Genomic DNA, 23,579 nt, shown 5'->3' with positions numbered 1-23,579 from the left:
AGCTGTGCTGCAGGAGGGAAACACGGAAAACAGGCAGGACAGGGGCTCTCGAGGACCCAACTTGAGCACCCCTGCTCTATACCTATGCCTTGAATTTGAAAAAAAGACGATCACAATTTCTTTTTCAATAAAGAAGGTTTCAGTGAACGCACATAGGAAGATTGCCCTTTGACGGATAAAAGAGCAGTGCGTATGTTAAATTGTTTCAAGCGTCTTGATGAGGGCGAACGTTTCAATTAGAGAGTATTAAAATAGAAAAAAAGAGAAAAAATGTCCTGACGAGAGCTCCTCTCTGCCAGACCCGAGGAGAATTAATACAGTGCATGGGACCATTTAGCAGGGAGTAATTACTCCCTAATTAGCCATTACTTATTCGATTAGCCTTTTATCAGCTGGCCAAAAAGCAAGAATGGCGGCGAAGCCTTCATTCTCACCTTGTTTGCTAACGCGCGATTGCTCAGCCTTCCCTTGTGAAGGATGGAATCGCAAATTGCGAAGCAAAAGAGGCCCAAAACCCTCTCGGCGCTCATTGTTGACAAAAAAAGCGCCGATCGTGCGATGGAATCTCGAAGAAAACGACGTCATTGGAGACGCGCTGAGAACATGTGACGAATGAAACAGACCAGCCGGGAAGCGTGACGACTCCATGCCAAACTGCGTCTACCATTTATTACACATAATTTACATTCTTAAATAAAAAAACAAACAAACAGTTCCTTGCATAGAGATATTACAATACCAATTTAAAAAAATGAATTATGAAACAAACCGGTAACAAAAATAAAGCTTTCTCATTTGTCCATAATAAAGAACATTATCATACTCATACGTCATAATATACAAATGATAAATTTGAAACACTTTATACAGTCGAAAGAAAGGGAGAAAGACAACACAGGAAAACGGAGGACGAGTGTGACGGGGGGGGGGGGGGGTTGAAGGGGGGGGGGGCAACAAGGGGGGGGCGCTGGTAGAAAAAAGGGTCTGATTTCAAATTGGGAAAATCAGCGATGCTGCAGCCTGCGTCTCAGACCGATCCAGCGTGCATGTGTGTGTGTGTGTGTGCGCGTGTGTGCGTGTTTGAATGTACGTGCACACGTTTGTGTATAAAACAGTTACTGTACAGAGATGCGGTGGTCGTCATGTGATGTGCGCAAGCGGACAGAAAACATCAGATATGTTACCTTTTTTTTTTTCTTCTTCTTCTCCAAAATAGAGTGCAAACACAGACAAATCATTTAAAAAAAAAAAAAAACCACACACACAGGCACAGCATAATTGACAATCATTCATTAAAAGGACACGTAAGTGAACCACAAAAAAATAAAATAAGTATAAAAAAGTAAACATTCACATTTTGAACTGCAAGTTCTCCAGCGCGCACTTTCAAACAATAAGTCGAGTCGCTGCCAAACGATCTGCTATTTGGGATATTTCTGTGCTCCAGTCCAGACTTGACCGTGAGAACATTGAAAACCAAAAGCCGCGTTTCCACACAGTCATGGAGTATTGAAACGCGGGTACGGGAGAGCTGCCGTTGACGGTGCAAGTCACTTTTATTCATATCGTCTGCAACCAAACCCGGACTGAAGACGAGGACTGCTTAGCGAGGAGCTGATCTGGTGCCTTACAAACTATCCTAAAAGTGAAACAAGAGGGGCCTCTATGTTCCTCATTTGACCCCACCCCCCCCCCCAAAAAAAATCCACTTCTTCAATAGAGACCGGAGATTGTGTCAAGGATCCCAGCTGAGTCAGCTGGCGTAGCCTCCATTTGTCCATGGCGCCCGGATCAAAGGCAGCGCTGGCGTCCGGGATGCGGGAGTCAGCACCAAGAAGAACTTTCGTCCGTTGATGTCTCATTGGGTTTGAGGAGCTGAAAGGGCAGTTATCGTTGCTGAGTGTGCAGACAGGATCGGTGCGTAGATCTCCCCCCCCCCCCCCCCCACCCATTGACCCTCCGTCGGCCACCCCAATGAAATCCGCTCTCCTGACCCCCTGACGGTCAACCAGGGAAAATGTGGGACATAAGTCACCGGGCGTGACTTCCTAGTTAAGCAGCGATGTGGAAAGGTGTGGTTTTAACGAGGGGTGAGCGCAACGTTGTTCATATTTTCAGCTGCGCAACCTGGGTTCGATCGAACGGCGGGGGGTTTGGTGGCTCGGTCTCGGGACACGCACCCCCCACACTCTGATTTGTGATGATACGCCTCGTTTGGCCATCATTGTCTGCAGGTGAACGTGCTACATTGCTCGACCTAATTGTGGCTGTTGAGATGGTATGTCGTGTGATTTATTTATAATATTAATAATAATAATAATTGTTATTATTTTTAGGGGTGTCAGGTGATTACAAATTTTAATTGTAATTAATCACATGACGTCAATAGTTAAATCACAATTAATCACACATTTTATATCTGTCCAAAATGTACAATAAAATATTTTTTTCTAAGTTTTCTTTTTTTTTAACTAATAGAAATGTGGCTGCATCTTCTCGTCATTGATACAGTAATTTCAGATTAATTCATAAAATTGAATTAAAATGAAAACGATGTACTGTACTGTAAAAACGAGTGTGATGTTGATTTGTGCTGAGGTCATTTTTCTGCCACTAGATGGCATAATTGCATTTGTAAGACGATGACAGTTGATTCTTTTCATATTAAGAGCAGTAACTTGTGAAATTCTGCAGAAAAATACAACTTGACCCCAGTCACCACAAATATATGCATTATTATTATTACATTTAGCCAAATTTTGACCTGGATGTGCTGCGACTGGAATTCCCCCAGTAAGGTAAGGGGTGGTCATTAATCGCATGTTAAACAAATTATTGGCATGAAAGGAACTTTAAATTAACTCAAAATTAACACACTAATTTTGACACCCCTAATTATTATTATTATTATTATTATTATTATTATTATTATTGTAATCCAGTCAAAATAAGAAAGTGGTGAGACGAATATGTGCAACATGAATTCACGTATAATGGAACGTATGGTGTCCCGCAGGGTTCATTTGTGGAGCCCCTGCTGTTTTCATTCTATATCCGCTGCCCCTGGGTTCCAGTTGAAGGAAAGAGTGGCGCTCTCCCTGGTCATTTTGTTCACCAGTAAACCCTATACTGTATGTCTTGAATTTGAAAAAAAAACAAACACACATTTTACTTTAAAGAAGGGTTCGGTGAATGCGCATAGGAAACTGGTGGGGTTCAGTACCTCCAACAAGGTTAAGAACCACTGCATTAGAGATACATTCACATTGATCTGCCAGCCAAGTGATTGGATTTGTCCTCCTACAGGGGATAAATCTGCGCAGTGTCCCAGGAGATGCATAGGGCCTGATTTAGTGGAGAAAATTGCATTCGGAACGCAACTTGCACGGCGAGCAACGTGGCGGCCGTTCAGATGCCGATCACCCTCAAAGGCGCGAGAGATCACTTCTGGCATCGGCAGCTTTTATTTGGCTGCGTCCGTTCACAGAGAGTTCTTCAGAGTGGTCTTCTGAACAAATAAGAGATCTTTGCTTACAAACAATACAGCCTTTACATACGTAGTGATCTTGTCTGATGTGCCGTTACAGTCAACAAGCTGCTTTGACTTGTGCAGGGGCACCAAAGTTGCTCCCGTTCTGGCAAACCGGGGCTTTTCTTTTTTTTTTAACCAAAGGCTTGTGCATTCGTTTCAGCTCCAACCATCTGGAAATCAGCTTCAAGCAGGAGAGTCCGAAAAGTCCGAATGGATGATCGTGTCCGGGTGACCTCCGATCCCGATCTCCAATTTGCACGTTTGTAATCGTTACTGAAACAAGTACCGTCCAACCAGATTCTTAAATGGATCCAGTTGGCAAGTTCGAGAGCTCAAATGGAAAAGTCGTGAGATTTGACTGACTTTGAACAGAAAGTCTTCGCAAAGCCAGCGAGTTGCTGCTGAGCTGAAAGAAGACCAAATCGAATTGGCAAAAAAACTGAAGAGCAAGAGCTGCCCACTCGAGGAGGCGGATGACGCCGAATGGAATCATGCGGGGCCCGCGCGTTGCCTGCCCGGGTTCGAGCCGAAGCGTGGCGCATCTGCCTCCGCTCCGCAAACGGACGCATCCCACGTTTTGACGTTGGTCCGAGATCCTTGGTGATAATTCTTCTGCAAGTGATGTTCCCTTCTCTGCTGCCCCGCTGGCTCCGCCCCCTTCCGACGCGTCTTGTGCTCCCTCAGATGTGCCTCTTCATGTGCAGCGCCAAATGATCCGACCGTGAGAAACACCTGCAAACAAACAGAGGAGGGGGGGGGGGGGAGGAAACGCTCCGTTAGTTTACAAAGTCGGCGCCGCGGAAAGAGGATTGTTTTTTTTGTCGACGCTGTTCGCTGGCGAGCGCTGCGCCGTGGGCGCTCATGCAATTAGTGCTCATGTGACTAACTCGTAATCAGCATTTTCATTTGCAGCTCCTAAAGATTTATGCCACGAGCAAGAGCAGACGACGCGGAGCTGCAAAAGCCACAAACGGTGACGCGGTACATTGGACTCGAAACCGTGTATTTGGTCCAATTTGCACTTGGAAGAGAGTCAAAGTATTTTTTACAGTGTATGAGAACATTTGCTTATCCCATTACAAAAAAAACGATTACATATTTTCCATTCAGAAATTCTAAGTACATTTTGCAAGGAGAGATTTTGACTCCATTTTATTAGTTTAAATATATATATATAAATAAAATAATATTAAGTCACTCCAGGGTTGAGGAACAAACCCACAACTTCAGTTTGGGAATCTACTTCCTGAGCTCGGCTGCTCCTGCTGTGCGTTCGTAAATCGCTCGTGTCAGCGAGAATCTTCGTAACTCCAAGATCGTTTTTGGGCTCCTGAACACACAGTAGGAGTGGCATAGCTCAGGTGGTAGAGTGGCAGTCTCCCAAGCGGAAGGCCGTGAGTTCGTTCCTCAACCCCTGAGTAACTTTTTTTTTTTTTTTTTAAATAAACTAGTAAAAATGTCACTTACTTAAAATTTCTGAGTAAATAAAAAAACCTACTAGTTTTTTGTCATGGGATCGGCCAACTCTCTTGTATTCTCTTGTAAATTTTTCTCTGAATATTGTAATTTTTACATTGTTTAGAGTGGGACCAAATCGACTTTGTTTGGACTTGCATAGGTGTCAAACTCCGGTCCTGCAGGTTTTGGATGTTTCCCTTCTTCAACACAGCTGATATATGATCAGCTCATCAGCAAGCTCCGCATAAGCCTGATAACTAAACTGCTGATTGGAATCAGCTTGTGTTGGAAGAGGGAAACTTCCAAAACCCCGCAGGACTTCGGCCTTCCAGGACCGGAGTTTGACACCTATAAGAATTGTACTCTACCTTCAAGTCAGGATGATCATAGTTTTGTAAATGTTCCTTATAGTGAGTTTTTAATTTGTTTTGAGCTTTGCTATTTAAATGTCATAGTATTCGTTTGTTTATTTGTATTGAATTTTTTTCCCAAAATAGTTTGTTTGTCGTGTAGTTTTTATTAAGCCATGCGAGATTAAAAACAAACATAATTGTAAGGATTGTGTCGTGGAAACTCAACAAAAAGTAGTTGAGCTTGTGGTGAAGCCAAATGCAGGGAGGCAGGACAACCAAACTCAATGTATGAACAAAAACACTAACAGGGGTAGCGAAATGGGTAAAGCTGTAAAAAAACAACAACAACAAAATTCAAAGTAACAACGAAACACAAGAGTGATGATCCAGCAAAGACTGAACCAAACCAGGAAACTGAATACGAGCCAACTGACAAGACAACGAGAGACACCTGGACAAGACACACTTGGCTGGGGGAGATGATTGCATGACACAAGGGAACGGGGACGAGCACAGGTGCCAACAAAACCTAACGAGCAAGACGGGACCCAAAGCCAAAACAACAAACCCGAGCATGGTATACAAATCGTAACAGTCTAACAAAATCGAGTTGTTTCACTTCCAATTTGAAGCAAAATATGCAGGTGGGGGGAAAGGGGGGGGGGGCAACATTTGTTTGAATTGTTTATATTGCCACCACAATGGCCTCAAATTAGAATGAGAGTGCTGGCGTTTGAATTATGCATGCGCAGCCATTACATGCGATGAGGACGGCACGCGTGTTCCCAAGTAAGGCGACATTATAAGGTGTAAGTAAATGTTGCTTCCTTTTTATGTAATTACAGCCTGTATGATTTTGTGATTACGGTTTGAGGAAATATGTCAGACTGAGGCGTTCGTGCTGCGGCCATGATTCTATTCAAGGCTAAAAATAAACCTGGGAATTGCAAAATTGCTGGCGTAACGTATTCTCGTATGATTTCGTAGCGTTTACAGCTTTGGCATCGTTACCAGAATTGTGAACAGCTCTGAACAAAAAATAAATCATCTTATGCCAACAAAACTGTTGCTGATTTTATGTTTTTTGGATTTGTTGGGGTCTGGATGTTTCTTGGGCTGGGGAGGAGTTCTGGTGGGGGGTGTCTGGTCGGTGCTGGATTTCACCTTCCTTCTTTGGTCCCCTCGGGTCTCCTGGTGTTCGGTTTAGGTGAACGGTATGAGATTTTTTCTAATAGGTTTTCTAGTGAGCTAACAAATACACGCACGCACGCACGCACATACACATACTCACCCACACACAAAAAAATAAAATAAATAATAATAAAAATAAAAATTAAAAAAAAGAGCAATGATGATGACATTTCCGAATGAACAATACTGAGCTCTTAAGAAAAAACAAAAAAAAAAAAAAAAAAAAAAACTTGAGTTTGTTGAAAGTGTTTGTGTCTTTTTCTGTAAACGTTGATATGATTGTCGCTCAAGCACAGCAAACCGCTTTGGCCCCCAAAAGGCCATTCTTGATTTATTTAATCTTGCAGTCGTCTCTTCATTATTCCTAAAATATCTCATTTATGTACAAGCGCCTCCACCGAAAAGATTCTTACAGAAGGCTAGAATCGTTAGCGACCTCTAAAAGTCCAATGCCTCGAGATGAAGTATACCTCGAGCAGACCTCCAACATACTCGACCCTATTGGTCATCTTTACTATGCACGAAGGTACGAGCAATTGGAGCGAATTCCACGACGGGTCACCAACGTCACAAGACAAACAAGACCTTGCTGCGTTGCGTTCGTGCTCCTTTTTGACGTCAATTCGCCGTCACTTTGGGGGATGGGACGCGAAGGGTCGAGGTTAGCACGAGGCTGACATTGTAGGATGGTTGACGTGACAAAACATGTAGTCAAAACTAAAACAATGACTAGCCTGTTAGTTCAATCAGATAGACGCTTGTCTTCCAAACAGACGACGCGGGTTTGAGTCCCAGTAACTCCTGTTATGGTTCACTTCACTATTTTTTTACAAAAATAAACTTCAATACAAAACACTTGGTTAAAATTTGGCACATTTCAAAACGACCTACGTGGTCGCATTCATTGGAGGACGGTCTCCAAACAGAGTTCAAAGGGCTGCAACCCAAGAAACCAACATTTCGTGACCTCAGCGTACCTCACAAGATCTCAATTCAGAAGGCGTTCCACCGTGTCCTGTGGGGGGGCTCTTCGGGAGTACGGGGTACCGAGCCCCCTGATACGGGACGTTCGGTCCGAGTTTGGTCCGCATTGCCGGCAGTAAGTCGGATTTGTTCCCAGTGAGGGTTGGACTCCGCCAACTGCCCTTTTGTCACCGATTCTGTTCATGGCTTTTATGGACAGAATTTTTAGGCACAGCTGAAGCGTTGAGGGGGTCCGGTTTGGTGGCCTCAGTATAGCATCTCTGCTTTTTGCAGATGATGTGGTGCTGTTGGCTTCATCAAGCCGTGATCTCCAACTCTCGCTGGAGCGGTTCGCAGCCGAGTGTGAAGCGGTTGGGATAAAGATCAGCACCTCCAAATCCGAGACCGTGGTCCTCAGTCGGAAAATGGGGGAGTGCCCTTTCCGGGTCGGGGATGAGATCCTGCCCCAAGTGGAGGAGTTTAGGTATCTTGTTCACGAGTGAGGGTAGGAGATAACGGGAGATTGAAAGGCGGATCGCTGCAGCGTCTGCAGTGATGCGGACGCTGTATCGGTCCGTTGTGGTGAAGGAGGAGCGGAGTCGAAAGGCAAAGCTCTCGATTTACCGGTCCATCTACGTTCCTGCGGGTCGTGACCGAAAGAACAACATCCCGGATACAAGCGGCCGAAATGAGTTTCCTCCGCAGGGAGGGACTCAGGGTCGAGCCGCTGCTCCTCCGCGTTGAGAGGAGCCAGTTGAGGTGGCTCGGGCATCTGGTTCGGATGCTTCCTGGATGCCTCCCTGGAGAGGTGTTCCGGGGACATGCTGGAAAGACTATGTCTCTCGGCTTGCCTAGAAACGCCTTGGGATCCCGCCGGAGGAGCTGGTCGAAGTGGCTGGGGACAGAGAAGTCTGGACTTCCCCGCTAAAACTGCTGCCCCCGCGACCCGACCCCCAGATAAGCGCTAGTAAATGGATGGAATGGTCTCCTTTTACGGATTATTTTCAGCATTAGAGGTTCTAGGATTTGTATTTATTTATTTAACGTTTTTACGCCGTTCCACATAAAAGTGATAAAAGACAAATCCCAAAGTTTTTTTTTTGAGACTTCTGAATGCTTCATTTCAGCAAAACAACAATCAGGATGAATCCGTGTTTGTCTGAGGGGCAGAGTTACACTAATGAGGCGCAAGTTATTCGTCTTCCTGTCACACTTGCGAGCATGAATTGCGCGCGCGTGCGTTACTGTTACTGTCTTGTGCCGTCAGACAGCGCAGCAAACACGCGGGGTGAACGAAAGGCCCAGGAGACACTCAGCCCGTGTAGGTTCATCTCGACAGATGGCGACGTATGAGTCACAACTCGGGGGCACCGCACCAGCTGGCACACCGCGGGGCTCTCACCCCCTATCAGAACCCCCACCCCCCTCCCCTCCCCTCCCAACCTCCATCTTCCAGCCTGTCTTATCCTTTTCCCCTCTTCCTTCATCTCAGCGTGATCCGCGCTGGGCCCGCGGGGTCGCGGCGCCATGCGACACATGACAGAGACCAGCTCGAATTAGGGAGCGCCTGCGGGGGAGGGGGGTTGCGCGCACATGCAAAGGGGGGGACGGTGGGGGGGGGGGGGGGGTTTACTGTATTTACAGTGTGTCCAGCTGAGGCCTGCCAGATGCTCTGATGGCGATGAGACGCTCATCAGCGCAAGCTAGCTAGCAGGTAAGGCACACGTGTCCGGGCAGAGATTTGTCTCGAAATGATTCAAACAAATATTTTCACGTTTTTTCAGATCCACAAATTCGTAACATCTGTGATTTTCACGTGCTTTTCAGGTCCACATCTCAAAAATGTATTTGTGTGAATCATTTTGAGACAAATCTCTCCCCGTACACGTTGGTGGCAAAAAAAAACCTCTTCCCGGCCTGCTATTTGCTGATACTGATTATGCTCAACGGCCTCTTTTACGGTCATATTTACAGCATATGCGCATCATTCTGTTGACTAGACACACCTAACCACGCGTTTACGTTTCAATATAGTCGCCGACAACTGATATATGGCTCAATATGGCCCCATAAAACCATCTTTATGATGCTGCAGATGCTTTACAACTCTCTCAGATTTATACCGGTGGAAGCAACAAGATCACAAAAATGACCTTTTCATCCCAGCAGGCAAAATTGCCGCGAGATCCCCCGAGGTGTCAGCAAGGGTCGCATCGCAGACGCGGACGGGCTTGTAATTAAAACAGGGCCAAAGATTTTTGTGTCACAGTCTGATCTTTTTATAGCGAATAATGGCCTCCAAAATGCTTGATGCTTTCGCCAGCCAGGCTGCAAATTAACATTTTGCTGGTGTTTTCATTATGAGAGGGGCCGCGGTGACTAATTAAGGCGGGGGGGGGGGGGGGGAGCGGTGGGGGGGGTCCACAGCAAATGACGTCACGTCACCGTAGCGGCGCCGCTTGAACAATATCGTGTTTTGCAGAAGAATATGCAGAGATGGAAAAAAAGCTTCACTGCAGGAGCCGCCATCCATCTGCCAAAGAATTAAATATTTAGACACTGAAATATCGTGCGGAGCAAACTGCTTCGCTGGTCACTTTGCTTTGCTCAAGGACGCAGCAGTCACAAAATGTTCTGGGGGGGGGGGGGGGGGGGAAAGTGGGTCAGCTCCAGGTTGTATTGAGAGAAACACACTGACCTGTAATTTCACGTCATTCTCAGCTCAAGCGTGATCGTACAAAATAACGAGAGAGAGAGAGAGAGAAAATGGGGAGGTTCGAGTTGACCAACCTGTCGCAATGGTTGCACTTGAAGGGTTTGGCGCCGGTGTGTTTGCGGTAGTGCCTCGTCAGCTCGTCGCTCCGAGCGAATCGCCATTCGCAGCCCTCCCACGAGCACTTGTATGGCTTCTCACCTGCATGGGGGGGGACGGGGGACCAAAACACCTGTTACGTCAACAATTACACATTCGGCAAAGAACACCTCATTGTCGTTGATTATGTCCCGACGGTGTGCGATCATGCTGAGCGCACAGAAGAAGAATGGCGGGAAGTGGAGAAAATTGGGAGGAGGCGAGGGGAAGATGAGATGCTGACGAATGGCAACAGCATCTCTTGCGACAGTTACGTCGATGGTTACTTCACTTCATGTGTATTTGGCGAGATCAACTCATTTGCGCCCAAAAACGTATCAAAATCATTTGAAATATTGCCATGGTCCTCCCAAAAATGTGTTTATACTTTTTTTTGTAATGTTTTTTTATACTAGTGCACACAAAAGGCTTTGACGGAGCCTCTAAACTGAAGAGAACGCTTAAAGCAATGGTAGTGGCCAAAAATGGCCAGCAGAGTATAAGAGAACAACCAGGGCCATGTTGCAAAAAGGATATTTTTCATAGTGCTTAAAACATAGTTGTGAATAATGATGAAACTTACCACTATTCTAATGCTGCAAAATGGAAACAGATAGAAATATACTTTTTTTTCTGATGTGAGAGACTCGAATCTTTCCATGTTTTCATAGCAATAGAACACAATATTCTGTGTTTTTTTTAATAGAATAAAAAGGTCCAAACGTATAAATTTAAACAACAATATTTTTTTTTATTAATCATCTTTTTTCTTTTTACGATTATGCCGATTTTGTCATTGTGAATGTCGGCGCATATCCTTCGTGCTCGGTACAGCGTTTTGTGTCGACTTGACGTTTAGAGCTTGACGTGGACTAGTTGCTAATCGCGTGTTTGTGACTTGAGGACGAACAGCCACTTGCTGCTGCACCACAGGAGGTTGCTGAATGAAATGAATCCATCACCTTCATTGATTGAATTGGTCTCATATTGCTTTTCTTCGTGTACAACAAGTAAAGAGGGACAAATCTGGTCTGGCTCAAGCAAGATTTTGAACAATTTTTCCGACCTCAAACTGGGAGATTATTCCACTGGACCTGATGACGTCCATGATGATTTGCAAACACAGCAATGGCCACCATGCAGTACCGGGCCCAGAACAAGGACCCGTTTGGCCAATTTGTGTAAATGTCAACCGGCTGCCCCAGCAACAATCGCACAGCGGGAGACGACGCTTATCCCAATGACGTGACTTCAGCCAGCCAACGTTCCGAGCTCTCGTGTAACTCTCGTCGCCTTCGGGTCGCCGTAAGAAAAATCAAAAATGGCACAAACTCCCGAAACACCGGCAACAGCATCTCCGCTTCAACGGACTGTGGTCAGCGAAAGCCTCGGGAGACCCGATGTCTGACCGCGTTGCCTAGCAATGAGGCCGAGGGAGGAAAAGGAGGAGGAGGAGGAGGAGGCGTGCATGTTGACGCCGGCCGCATGCAACACGAGGAGGCAGCAGCCGCTGCAGCCGGCTGGATCTGGCAACGGCGCGCTGCCATGCCGCCGGCCAATTAGCGGGCATGCCGGCAGAGCATGGAGGCAGTTGCCTAGCAACGCTAACTGGGGAGATGCACAGAGCAATGGGGGAGGGATGGTGCGCCAGGAAGGAGGAAGGGGGGGGGGGGGGGCATTAAGAGACCACAGCCCGCAGCAATAATAACCACTCAGCTACCGAGTCCTCCAACGATATGCGGCCCCCGTTGCCTGGCAACGCAATCCACCTCCCCCACCTTCTCCTTCTCAACATACCCTCACCAAACAGACAAGTCGACTGGCCTCCTCACACACACGCACGCACGCACGCACGCACGCACGCACGCACGCACGCACGCACATTCAGCACGCCGCTTCCATTCAGCGAGGCTGAAAAATGGAGATCAGTGATCTAATCCGCCAGATTAGCTCAAACTCGTCATCATAATCAGATTATGCTCTTGTTACTTTTGAAAAACATGCCATGGCTTATGTTGTGGATCTTTTCCTTTCATTAAAATGATGATAAATCCTTCCTTTCTTTTCTCGGTCTCTCCTTCGGTCTCTTGAGGCCTCCCTGATTTTATGTTTTTTGGATTTGTTGGGGTCTGGATGTTTCTTGGGCTGGGGAGGAGTTCTGGTGGGGGGTGTCTGGTCGGTGCTGGATTTCACCTTCCTTGGTTTTCTTTGGTCCCCTCGGGTCTCCTGGTGTTCGGTTTAGGTAAACGGTATGAGATTTTTTCTAATAGGTTTTCTGGTGAGCTAACAAATACACGCACGCACGCACATACACATACTCACCCACACACACACACACAAAAAAAATAAAATAAAAAAAATAAAGAAAAAAATAAAAATAAAAGAGCAATGATGATGACATTTCCGAATGAACAATACTGAGCTCTTAAAGAAAGAAAGAAAAAAAGAAAAAAAAAAAAAGAAAAAAATATATATGATAAATCCTCCGGGTGGTTACAGGCTGCATAGAAAGTGTTCACAAACCACTGTTCAGATATGTCCAAATGACCACGCCCCCCCCCCCCCCCGCCCCCCAAAATGCTTTTCACAATAATCAAATCAAACACGAAATGATACATTCACATCCGTAATCTGATAACTGGGTGTTTCCTGAGTCATGGTAATCATATCATGTGTCATCTCTTACTTTTGAACGTCCCCTCGCACGCACGCACGCACGCACGCACGCACGCACGCACGCACGCACGCACACACCGGGAATGCACTCCAGCCTCTCAGGTGCCAGTGTTGCTCTTAATTGCATTTCCTCCATTAACTGGAGCCGGTGCCGGGCATTTGGGTCTCGGAGGCCATTAGAGTGGCTCTCTCCGAGAGGGCAGCCGGCATTCCAGTCTTTGATACGAGAGAGCAGTGTGGGGATGCGTGAAGGGAGGAAGATCAGAGATGGGGTGGGCCGTTATATTCAAGACAGCCTTGAAGGCAGATGGAATGTTCACGCGTATGAAAAGACAACTTTCAATTGCTTTAAAATCCGCATGTTGGCATCTTTTAGTTGGTGATGGCTTTCCCTTGGACCCTTGGCAGTGGCCATTGATTAAATGACGGGAGTGTAACCATGGCAACCAGAAGGTTTGGGCTTCCACTGTTTACTAGAGTTCATTTTATCCGCCATTTTAAAATGCAGTCTCAGTTTTAGTCCAGTTTCAATGCTTGTTATTTTTATCATAGTGAGTCAACTTTTTTATTTCGTCCATTTTTAGTCGACTATAAATCTAGCATTTTATTCTTTATTTGAGTCCAAGAAAACATCATTTTATTTGTCTAGTTTTAGTCATCAAAAACTGTCAACGTTTTAGTCTAGTTTTATTTATTTATTTATTTATTTTTGTCAGCAGATTATGTTGAAAATTTCAGATCTAAAATATTTCACATAAAATGTCCTCTCATCGGTTTGATGAAAAGCAACTTCACACACAATTCCAGTTGCTCAACAAGTGGCTACGATGGCTCCGTGCTACGAGCTAGTTAGCCAGCATCAGTTAGCAGTCGGATCAACACTATTGTTGGAACGTTCTAGCTGTTGGATCAATGTCAACGGGCCACGACAGCGGCACACAAAGGTGCGAAATGGGACCAAAGAAGGTGAGCACAGTTACGGAAGATGAAGTTGAAGATATGAAGAAATCTCTTCATTTTATTTGAGAATTTGATGGATGGAATTAAAGAACTCAAAAGGACAACAGAAAATGGCTACACTGGAGTGTCGACTTGCAGATCTTGAACAGTACTCAAGGATGACTGATGTTATATGTTAAAGAAAAATGCTGACATTGCCAGACAAGCAAGAATCATGGAAAAAACAAGGTTTGCTACACTCACGTGGTCATACGACTGAAAAGTATTCATCAAGTTGAACGGACCACCCGAGGAGGCCAAAAAATAAAAATCACAGAACTGAAAAAGTATCAAAGAAACCAAAACGGGGATCGGTAGGAAAATATGAATAGTGACTGTAGTCGGTAGTTTAGCTCTGCTAAATTTCTGATGCATTACAACAAGGACTAATATGGGTTTCGCTCCGATCACTCAACTACCATGGCATTAATGGAGTTAACTGAAGGAATGTGCACAGCCATGGATTAAAAAAAAAAACACGTTTTCATAAGCGTTTTTGTAGATTTACAAAAAGCATTTGACGTCAATATGGCATGCGAGGTGTCGCACATCAATGGGTTGCCAGTTATTTAAACAATAGAAAACAATATGTTGAATTCAATAGTATAGGCAATCAAAACACGGTTATGTAAATTGTGGGGTGCCCCAGGGATCAATTCTGGGGCCAGTACTTTTTCTTCTTTATGTGAATGATATTACAACCATTTCGAAATTGTTAAAATGTATTTTGTGTCCAGAGGACACCACTTTGTTTTATCCTGGGAATATATATATATATATATATTTAATGTATTACAAGTAATAGAGAAAGAGTTGAAGAATATTATGAAGTGGTTCAACGCTAACAGGATGTCTATAAATATGAGTAAAACCAGATTTATGATTTTCAGTTGTAGAAATATGGACGTCGAAGCAACACTGACATAGAAATAGAAAGGACTAATACAATTTAGTTTTTAGGTATCATTATTGATGAACATTTAACATGGAAATCGCATATGGAATATGTCAAATCGAAGGTGTCACAAACCGTAGCCGTGTTACACAAGGTCAAAGAATCATTGAACAAGAATGCTTTGTTATTTTTATATAATTCATTGATTGTTCCATACCTGACCTTTTGCATTGCAGCCAAAACCGACACTGAATCCATCTTTCTTTCACAGAAACTATTCGTGTTGTTTGCGGTTGTGGATACAGAGACCACACTAATGCATTATTTATACAACTAAAAACTTGTATGAATTGATGGAGTTTAACCGCCTTCAAATATTGTATCAAGCCCATCATGACATTTTACCAGTTAATATACAAACCAAATGTATAAAAAGGGAAAGTGAGTACAAATGAAGAGGAACAGACATTTTTTTCCAAACCTAAACATAGAACAAAAATAAATAAATTATGTATTTCAACTCAAGGTGTCAGTCTGTGAAATAATTTGGATTGTAAAACTAAATCTTCTCAATCTATTTGTGTGTGTGTGTGTTTTTTTTATGTATTAAAACACAATTATTGCAAAAATATATATAGCACAAGGACATAAAGTTGAATTATTTTGAATCATTTTATAGAATTGTTACACGTGTCATATGTTTTGACCGCTCGCTGTCATTCATTTTGTGTTGTTGTTTTACTTCTTTGTGTCCCTTTTCATTTCTTTTACTTTACTTTGAACTTCAATATTGCTTTATATTGTCTTATTTATTTTACAAATGAATGAAATAAATCGAATTGAACTATAATTTCCTTTTTCTTTTAACCTTTGACCTCCTGTCTGTCCCATGTGTTTTGTGCACGTGGCACTCGCTCGCTGCAGATTTGAAAGGGGGCGTGTCACTGTGTGTCACATGACAGTGTCACACTGTGACAGATTAGCAGAGACAAGATTTTATAGAATCATATCATTTTCATTCATTCTCATTTTTGTTCATAAACTAAAATGTCCATCGATTTTAGTCCAGACTTTATTAAGTGAAATACATTTTATACTAATTGAGTCCCCCTTATTGTTTATTAATGAGTGTTTTAGTCCGGGGGGAAATGTGCATTGACCAAATTATTTTTGTTTCGTTTTCGTTGACCCTTGTGAGGACAAGCGGTTAAGAAAATGGATGGTTTGATCGTTTTCGTTGACGAAATTAACACTTCTGTTGACTGCCACTTCCCGAAATGTTATCGCTCAAAAACAGCCACATGACAATGCTCCCATGTCAACAATAATCGGATGTAGGTTCAAATTGAATGTGCCTCAAAGTGTTCAATTCTCGTGAAGCAGCTGCCACAGGATTCAAACAAAAACAGCAACTATTTCGTGACGAGAGACACGGGAGAGGAGAGAGGAAGGTGACGAAGGATGCGCAACGAGCGGCAGAGGAGGAGGATGAAGAAGGTGTGTTTCAGCTCTTCCCTCAACCTGCTCCCCATCTAATTGTACCGCTCCTTATCTGTCGTAAGCCTATTCACAAAAAGCTCCACAGGGCACCGCTATTCCATGCCCACCCGTCTAATTCCAGATTAAATCGTCCCCTTTTCTCCGCCAGTAATTTATGGAAATAACAAGTAAGAAAAAGAGGATTTGAGTAATGACATCTTTAAAGTTGTCAGCATAATAGCGCAGTGGCTGGGGGAGGCTGCGGTGCAGCTGTTGCTGCACAAAAAGGATCCTTCCCTTTGTATCCGTCTTGTCTTCTTGTTTCACTCGTGGCTCACCTTCTTAACACGCCACTCTTCTGCTTCTACGTGACTAAGACATTTGATTCATGTGCTGTTTGATCTTAAAATCGTCCTACTGTCTCAACATGAATATCTTGAAATTGCACCCCAGCCACCCGTACATCCATCACTTACATTTTAAAGGGCATGTGAAACCCTTTTGACACTCTTTTGTGATTAAGGGCTTGTCGGGTCACGGGGGCAGCAGCTTTAGCAGAGAAGCCCAGACTTCCAGCCCTTTCCCCAGCCACTTCATCTAGCTGCTCCAGCGGGATCCCAATGAATTCCCACATAGCCTCTCCAGTGCGTCCTGGGTCGTCCCTGGGGCCCCAAGCCGCTGGGACATGCCCAGAACACCTCTCCAGGATGGCGTTTAGGAGGCCGAACTAGATGCCCGAGCCGCCTCAACTGGTTCCTCTCAACGCGGAGGAGTAGCGGCTCGACTCTGAGTCCCACTCGGATAACCAAGCTTCTCACCCTATCTCTAAGGGAGAGAGAGCCCGGAGACCCCGTGGAGGAAACTCACTTCAGCCGCTCGTATCCGGGATCAATGGCCAAAATTGCACACTTGATTGTTTTTTTTCTGTCATTCCCACCCACTTGGACGGACAACTGGCACGTCGCGGGTGAAGTCAGTGACTATGTGTCCGACCTCTGTGATGCGCATCACAAAAAGTTCAGTCCCACCTTGAGAGTTGTTTTGCCATTTGTTAAACGCGGCACAGACACGTCGACTTTACTCATAAGCGTAAGAACACAAACATGTTCGTTGCGCAGCCTTGGCAGTTGCGGAGCGGGGTGCGAATTCATTGAGCGTGTAATTGGGTTCGCCAGGAGTCTCCTGCCGTTCATTTTTGACCCTTTAGGGCAGTGGTTCTTGTCACCCTGGGACCTGCAGTTTCCTCAACCAACTTTTGTTTCCGATTTAGCCTTTGAAAAAAATAATAATAAACAACCGCTGCTCACATGCTCAACGTATCTTTCAGAGCATCTTATTAAGAGACTGAGGCTGAGCATGACACATTTTTTCAGGGCTGATACCGATGCTGATTATTAGTAGTCAAGGAGGCTGATAACTGATATTTGGAGCCGATATACATTTGTAGTCAAAAGGGACAAAAATATATTGGCGTCATTCCTTTTTTTTTTTTTTTTTTACTTTTTTTTTTTTGAAGAGCTCAGTATTGTTCATTCGGTAATGTCATCATCTTTGCTCATTCATTCATTTTTAATACAAATACCAATCTTGACTTTGCTGTAACGCCTTAAAGCTAATTATTAATTAATTAATTTTTCACGCTTTTCAAAATGCAGTTTTTTTGTTTTGTTTTTTAATCTCAGACAATATACTTAAATAAATATAATAAATACATTTAAATAATAATAATAATTAAATAATACATTTCTAAAAAAAAAAAATGTTCAGGGAGCTCCCAAGGTTACCAGGAAGTCTTAAAAAGTTAAATGGAAACTTAAAGAAGTAAATGGACGATATGCCACGGAGGAGGCGGGACTTCCGACTTCCGGCTTTTCACCCATCAACTTTGTTTCCGTTTCCGGTTTGCGACGTGTGGGCCACGTCCCAGAACTTGCGCTCCCGCCTTTGTGCCCCCTCGGTTGCGCGGTCCCGTCGACGGGTGCGAGGCTGCCAGTGTGTCGTGTCTGTCTCAGTGTCCGAATGATTTCAGATAGCCGAGACGCCCTCCCGCCGATGAGCGCGGTTGGGGGGCCCAGGGGTGGGGGTGCGAGTGTTGGAACGCGCCCAGCGGTGGCCGGAAACGGCGCTGATGTGTAAAACCCGGAAGTCGGAAGTCCGTGGCATCTCCACCATACCATATCTCAGTTTTTTAATGAATCAAAAAAAAAAATGAAATCTTTAACTTTCACATTTCTTTGTTGTAATGTCGAACAAAAGATTCAGAAGGTTCCCAGGGTCAGCAGCATCTCTTATCAAGTTAACTGAAAATTTTAATGAATAGTTCCCTGAGATTAAAATTAAAGATTTACCTTTGATCGGCCATCAGATTTTGAAAAGATGCCGATACATGCCAATTCATCAAAATGCCCAATATCGGCACCCTGGTCGATTATCGGTCTATCCCTAATACCAACCAACGCAAACAAACTGAAGAGTCGACAGTCGTCCTTCGACATTCTTCCTTGTTAAATCCGTTGGATTTGTTATCACACTTGTATGATGTTGCATTATTTACTCAAACTGAAACAGCTCCGTCCCGCATCCGCAAATTTAGAGCGGACTCGCAATTCCAAATCCTGATTTGGAAAGACGGCTTTGCCCTAACACGCGACAGTAAGAGCCAACACGCCATGACCTGCCGCCATAACTGTTATGCCTGCAACATATTTGAACTTTCCGGATGATTACAGCCCCAGCAAATGGTGGCCAGTCACTGACCTAGACCTGCAGGATGCTTCAGTGGGGGAAGAGGGCAGTAGGGGGGGGGGGGGGGGGGGGTGTTGGAAATAAAGCTGGCAATGGCAGGCAGCCTATCCAGGTCAATCCATCCATCACTGAGCAGTTACTCAGACGGAGGACATCTCCCCGACAGGGGTCTGAGTGCTTTGGGATGGAGATGGAGGAGTGAGAGAGTTATGGCATCAAGACCCTCCCCCTTCACTCCCGTCAACAACCTTGTCACTGGAGACCGGGTTCAGGTAGCAAGAGTGGGACATGACAAGCGCTATTACTTCTTCGCTATAAGTTTCCATTTCATACTTAGGCTCATTCTTGGCCGACAATGAAAAACACACGGAATTTGGCAGATGTACGGACATGGAAAACCTGTGCAAGGAAACATACATGATTGGTATGAATGGCCGCTGGAAATATCTTCAGTTAATTCCGTCAACGAAAACTCAACAAAAATAATTTCGTCAACACACATTTTTCACCGCACGAAAACTCGAAATTAGACGAGACTAAAACCCTTATTATTAAACAATAACTGGGACTAAATCAGCATGCATTTTTGTCGACTGACGAAGACGAGACGAAAATGTCCTTCACTTGAGAAAAACTGGACTAAAATCTATGGACATTTTGGTTCATGAACAAAAACAAGACAAAAATTATATGACTTGGTAAAATCTTGTCTCTGCTAATCTGTCACGTCTGTGACAGTGTCACACAGTGACACCCCCCCCCCCCTTTCAAATCTGCAGCTAGCGAGTGCAACGTGCACAAAAACATGGGAAAGACAGGAAGTGGATTCCCGGTGAACGGTTGAAAAAAAAAAGTCAATTATAGTTATAACGTAACATGAATCCAACGGCTATAATGGTCCAACAATAATGTTAATCCGACTGCTGACTAATGCTGGCTAACTTACTAGCTCGTAGCATGGGGAGCCATTGTAGCCACTTGTTGATATTCTGTCATTGTGTATCAAGTTTTTTGTTTTTCATCAAAAAGACAAAAGAAAATTTGATGTGAAATATTTTTAGATCCGAAAAGTTTAACCGAATCTGCTGACAAAATAAATATACAGGGGTTAATCGATTAACCTGACTATAACAAGACTAGAAAATGTTGATCATTTTTGTTGACTTAAACTACTTGGACTCAAATAAAGATTAAAATGCTCGATTTATATGGACTAACTAAAAATGGGATAAAGTTCCATCCATCCATCCATTTTCTGTACCGCTTGTCCTCACAAGGGTCGCGGGGGTTGCTGGAGCCTATCCCAGCTGGCTTCGGGCAGGAGGCGGGGTACACCCTGAACTTGTTTCCAGCCAATCGCAGGGCACACAGAGACGAACAACCATACTCACAATCACACCTATGGACAATTTGGAGTGTCCAATTCACCTGCCATGCATGTTTTTGGAATGTGGGAGGAAACCGGAGTACCCGGAGAAAAGCCACGCAGGCACGGGGAGAACATGCAAACTCCACCCAGGAAGGCCGAAGCCCGGATAAAGTTGACTAATGATATGATAATAACTAATAAGCGGGATTGAAACTGGACTAAAACTAAATGTAAAAATAACCGGACTTTAGGCTAATCAAAGTTCTCACCTGTGTGTGTCCGCTGATGGGCCTTCAGGTGGGAACTCTTGGTGTAAACCTTCCTGCAGCCATTGAACTGACAGCGGTGGATCCTCTTCTTGTTCTCCGGCAGCTCCGCGAGTACACACGGCACTGCCTCGTCTTCCTCTTTGACCTGGACCGGGAGCGGGTGCGCCGCCACCAGCCGGGCGGCGCTAAGCCCCACCTTCCTGGCCACCAGCTTGAGGGTGAGCGTCCCGTCGGCGGACGCCGTTAAGGATGGGCTGGATTTCACCAGGTGCCGGCCCAGTTCCGGCGAGGAGGGCGGCGTGAGGGAGGTGACGGCGCAAAGCTGCGCCTGGTGAACTCCTTCCATCCCTTCGGCGGGTTCTGGCACCTTTGGTTCGGTTTTTATTGAAGTAGCGGAGGGTAAGTTCTTCCGTGTGGGGCAGAGTAGCACTGTCGGTGGGCCGGGGGGCTCGTGCATGCCGGGGAGGAGAACGTCAGCGAGCTCCTCCTCGCCGTCCTCCTTCAGGTAAGCCGGGGTCAAGAGTCCGTCCAAGTCATGGTCGAAGAGCTCCGACAGACGCTTTGGCTCCGTCTGCAGATAACGCTCCAACTCCAGGCAGGTCTGCAGGAGATAAAAACAGGAGAAGGCTCACTCTGCGATCCGACTTCATAAACATCCGTCATCGGACACGCCGCCATCACGCACTTGTGGCCACTCCGCTCGCTCGGCTCATAACCAGAAATCTCTGACGTCGATTGCACGCTAACGTTTTTTTTAAGCGAATTTACTGAGATGTGCAAAACGGACACGCGACTTATGCCCGTTTCCATCTGTTCTTCTTTTATTGAGATGGGCCTCCGCCGCTGTAGGTGGCGCTATACACCAGAGATATGTGGCGCAACAGTCATTTCAAAGAAGAAGAACAGGAAGCGATGACGTCGTATTAGTTTGCTTTTGTAATTTTTTTTTTTTTTTTTTTACTTTTTTTTTTTTTTTCTGGTGGGGGGTGTCTGGTCGGTGCTGGATTTCGCCTTCCTTGGTTTTCTTCGGTCCCCTCGGGTCTCCTGGTGTTCGGTTTAGGTGAACGGTATGAGATTTTTTCTAATAGGTTTTCTGGTGAGCTAACAAATACACGCACGCACGCACGCACGCACGCATGCACGCACGCACGCACGCACGCACATACACATACTCACCCACACACACACACACACAAAAAAAAAAAATATATATATATATATATATATATATATATATATAAAAAAATAAAAAATAAAATAAAAAAAGAGCAATGATGATGACATTTCCGAATGAACAATACTGAGCTCTTAAAAAAAAATTAAAAAAAATGCTTTTGTAATTGTTAATGAACCGTAGCGTTTCTTTGCTTTTTTTCCATCTAAAATTGCATTAATATTCTTTTTATTTTTATTAATTCCCCAAAAGATTTCTGTTTGGTCGTCGCCCCCAAACTTTATCGTCCGACAATGCTTTGTGACTATAAACGTAAGCGTGACGTCATATCCGGTCAAAACATGCGACGTGTGTCCGGTTTTGCCAGCGTTTATTCGCAAAACCTGTTTCTATTGCCAAAATTTGCATTCGCTTCAAAATACACCCTCGAAGGCGTAAAAACGTTTTTGTAAATTTTGGGCCCTTTTTCGAATATCTAGCATTTCCATTCAGTTCGTTTTTTGCATTTCTTGACAATTGGAATCAAAATGGGTGTCTCGAAGCCCAACTACTGCTTGATTGCGAGCGCAATTGGAGATGTCCTGAACCGCGTGCCGTTTTTAATCAAACAAACATTTCATTGAGCTGTGACAAACACACACGTCAGCTTCTCGCGAGCTAATATCGGAAGATTTATTCCTCTGAATTTATAGTTGGCGTCATACCAATTACTGCCCGCACCGAATCATAAGAGTCCAAACAAAAGAGCCCTGATTTGCGCACACTGGCGTCCTGAGGAGTCAATTACTTTACTTCGATGAGGCGAGCTCGCCGGGGACGGAGGCGTCCGATGTCCAAGCATAAAAGCTATTATGCGCGCGGGCAGACGGCGGCAGTTTGATGCCGGGGCTCGTTGGTTGTGTTTCACTTGTAGCCGCTAACCTGTTTTGACAGCTGAGATGGCGGCGCGCGGCTCTGGCGGGTGCGTGCGACTCCCCCACTTCATTTGTGTGTAAATAGGCACTGACACACAGACGAGCTGCTCCCATTATCAGAAATAAGGTTGTACAGACTGAACACATCAGAGATATTTACACCCACACCACCTCCTCCCCCTCCTCCCTCCCCCCACCAACTCCTCTTCCATTCTTCCCTCCCTGTTTGCACCTTCTAAAAATAAAATCACACATTTCTCTTCTTTTTTTGGGGAGGGTGGGGCCTGTTGCCAAGGGAATGTATCTTCCAGGAACAAACGGGTGTCTTTTTTTGTTTTGTTTTTTGCAACGTTGACACGATTTGCATACTGACATCAAATTAAAAGCCACTGAAGACCACCCACCTCCTTCCCTGTGTCACACGCCTACATGATTTCTTCCTCACTGTGAAGGATTTAGAAAAGAACTGGATGCATGATGAATGCTGTGTACAAACGATATAAAAATGACAAACGTGCTGGAGTGATGTTTTCATATCCACATTCTGTTTTTGCCTGACTTTCTCAGCCCTCTCATTTGTGGTGGATTCCTCTTCCAAGGTGAGCACTAATTATACACCTAAAGCAGTCACTCAGAGAAGAATTTCTTCAGCAAAATGCTGAGGACTGCAAACCAAGGTGAGAGGGTGTTTGTGTGTGTGAGAGAGAGAGA

General features: G+C 44.7%; 1 protein-coding gene across 1 annotated transcript in view; it reads right to left on the bottom strand.

The window, feature by feature from the left end:
• Positions 1 to 1,966: 1,966 nt before the first annotated feature.
• Positions 1,967 to 23,579, bottom strand: part of LOC147180120 (Krueppel-like factor 7) — a 42,472-nt gene continuing 20,859 nt past the window's right edge. Inside the window, exons 2-4 of the mRNA XM_086070336.1 lie at positions 20,781 to 21,381; positions 10,288 to 10,411; positions 1,967 to 4,264 (exon numbers count right to left, since the gene is read on the bottom strand). Coding sequence (XP_085926462.1) covers positions 4,213 to 4,264; positions 10,288 to 10,411; positions 20,781 to 21,381 — 777 coding nt within the window. The 3' untranslated portion in view covers positions 1,967 to 4,212. The remainder of the gene's footprint in view (positions 4,265 to 10,287; positions 10,412 to 20,780; positions 21,382 to 23,579) is intronic.

The sequence above is a fragment of the Leptonotus elevatus genome, chromosome 2 (assembly GCF_054856555.1).
Source record: "Leptonotus elevatus isolate MCC_2025b chromosome 2, RoL_Lele_1.0, whole genome shotgun sequence".
NCBI classification, from domain to species: Eukaryota; Metazoa; Chordata; class Actinopteri; order Syngnathiformes; family Syngnathidae; genus Leptonotus; species Leptonotus elevatus.
Note: the sequence above shows the minus strand (reverse complement) of the source record. Positions and strands in the feature narration are given on the sequence as shown.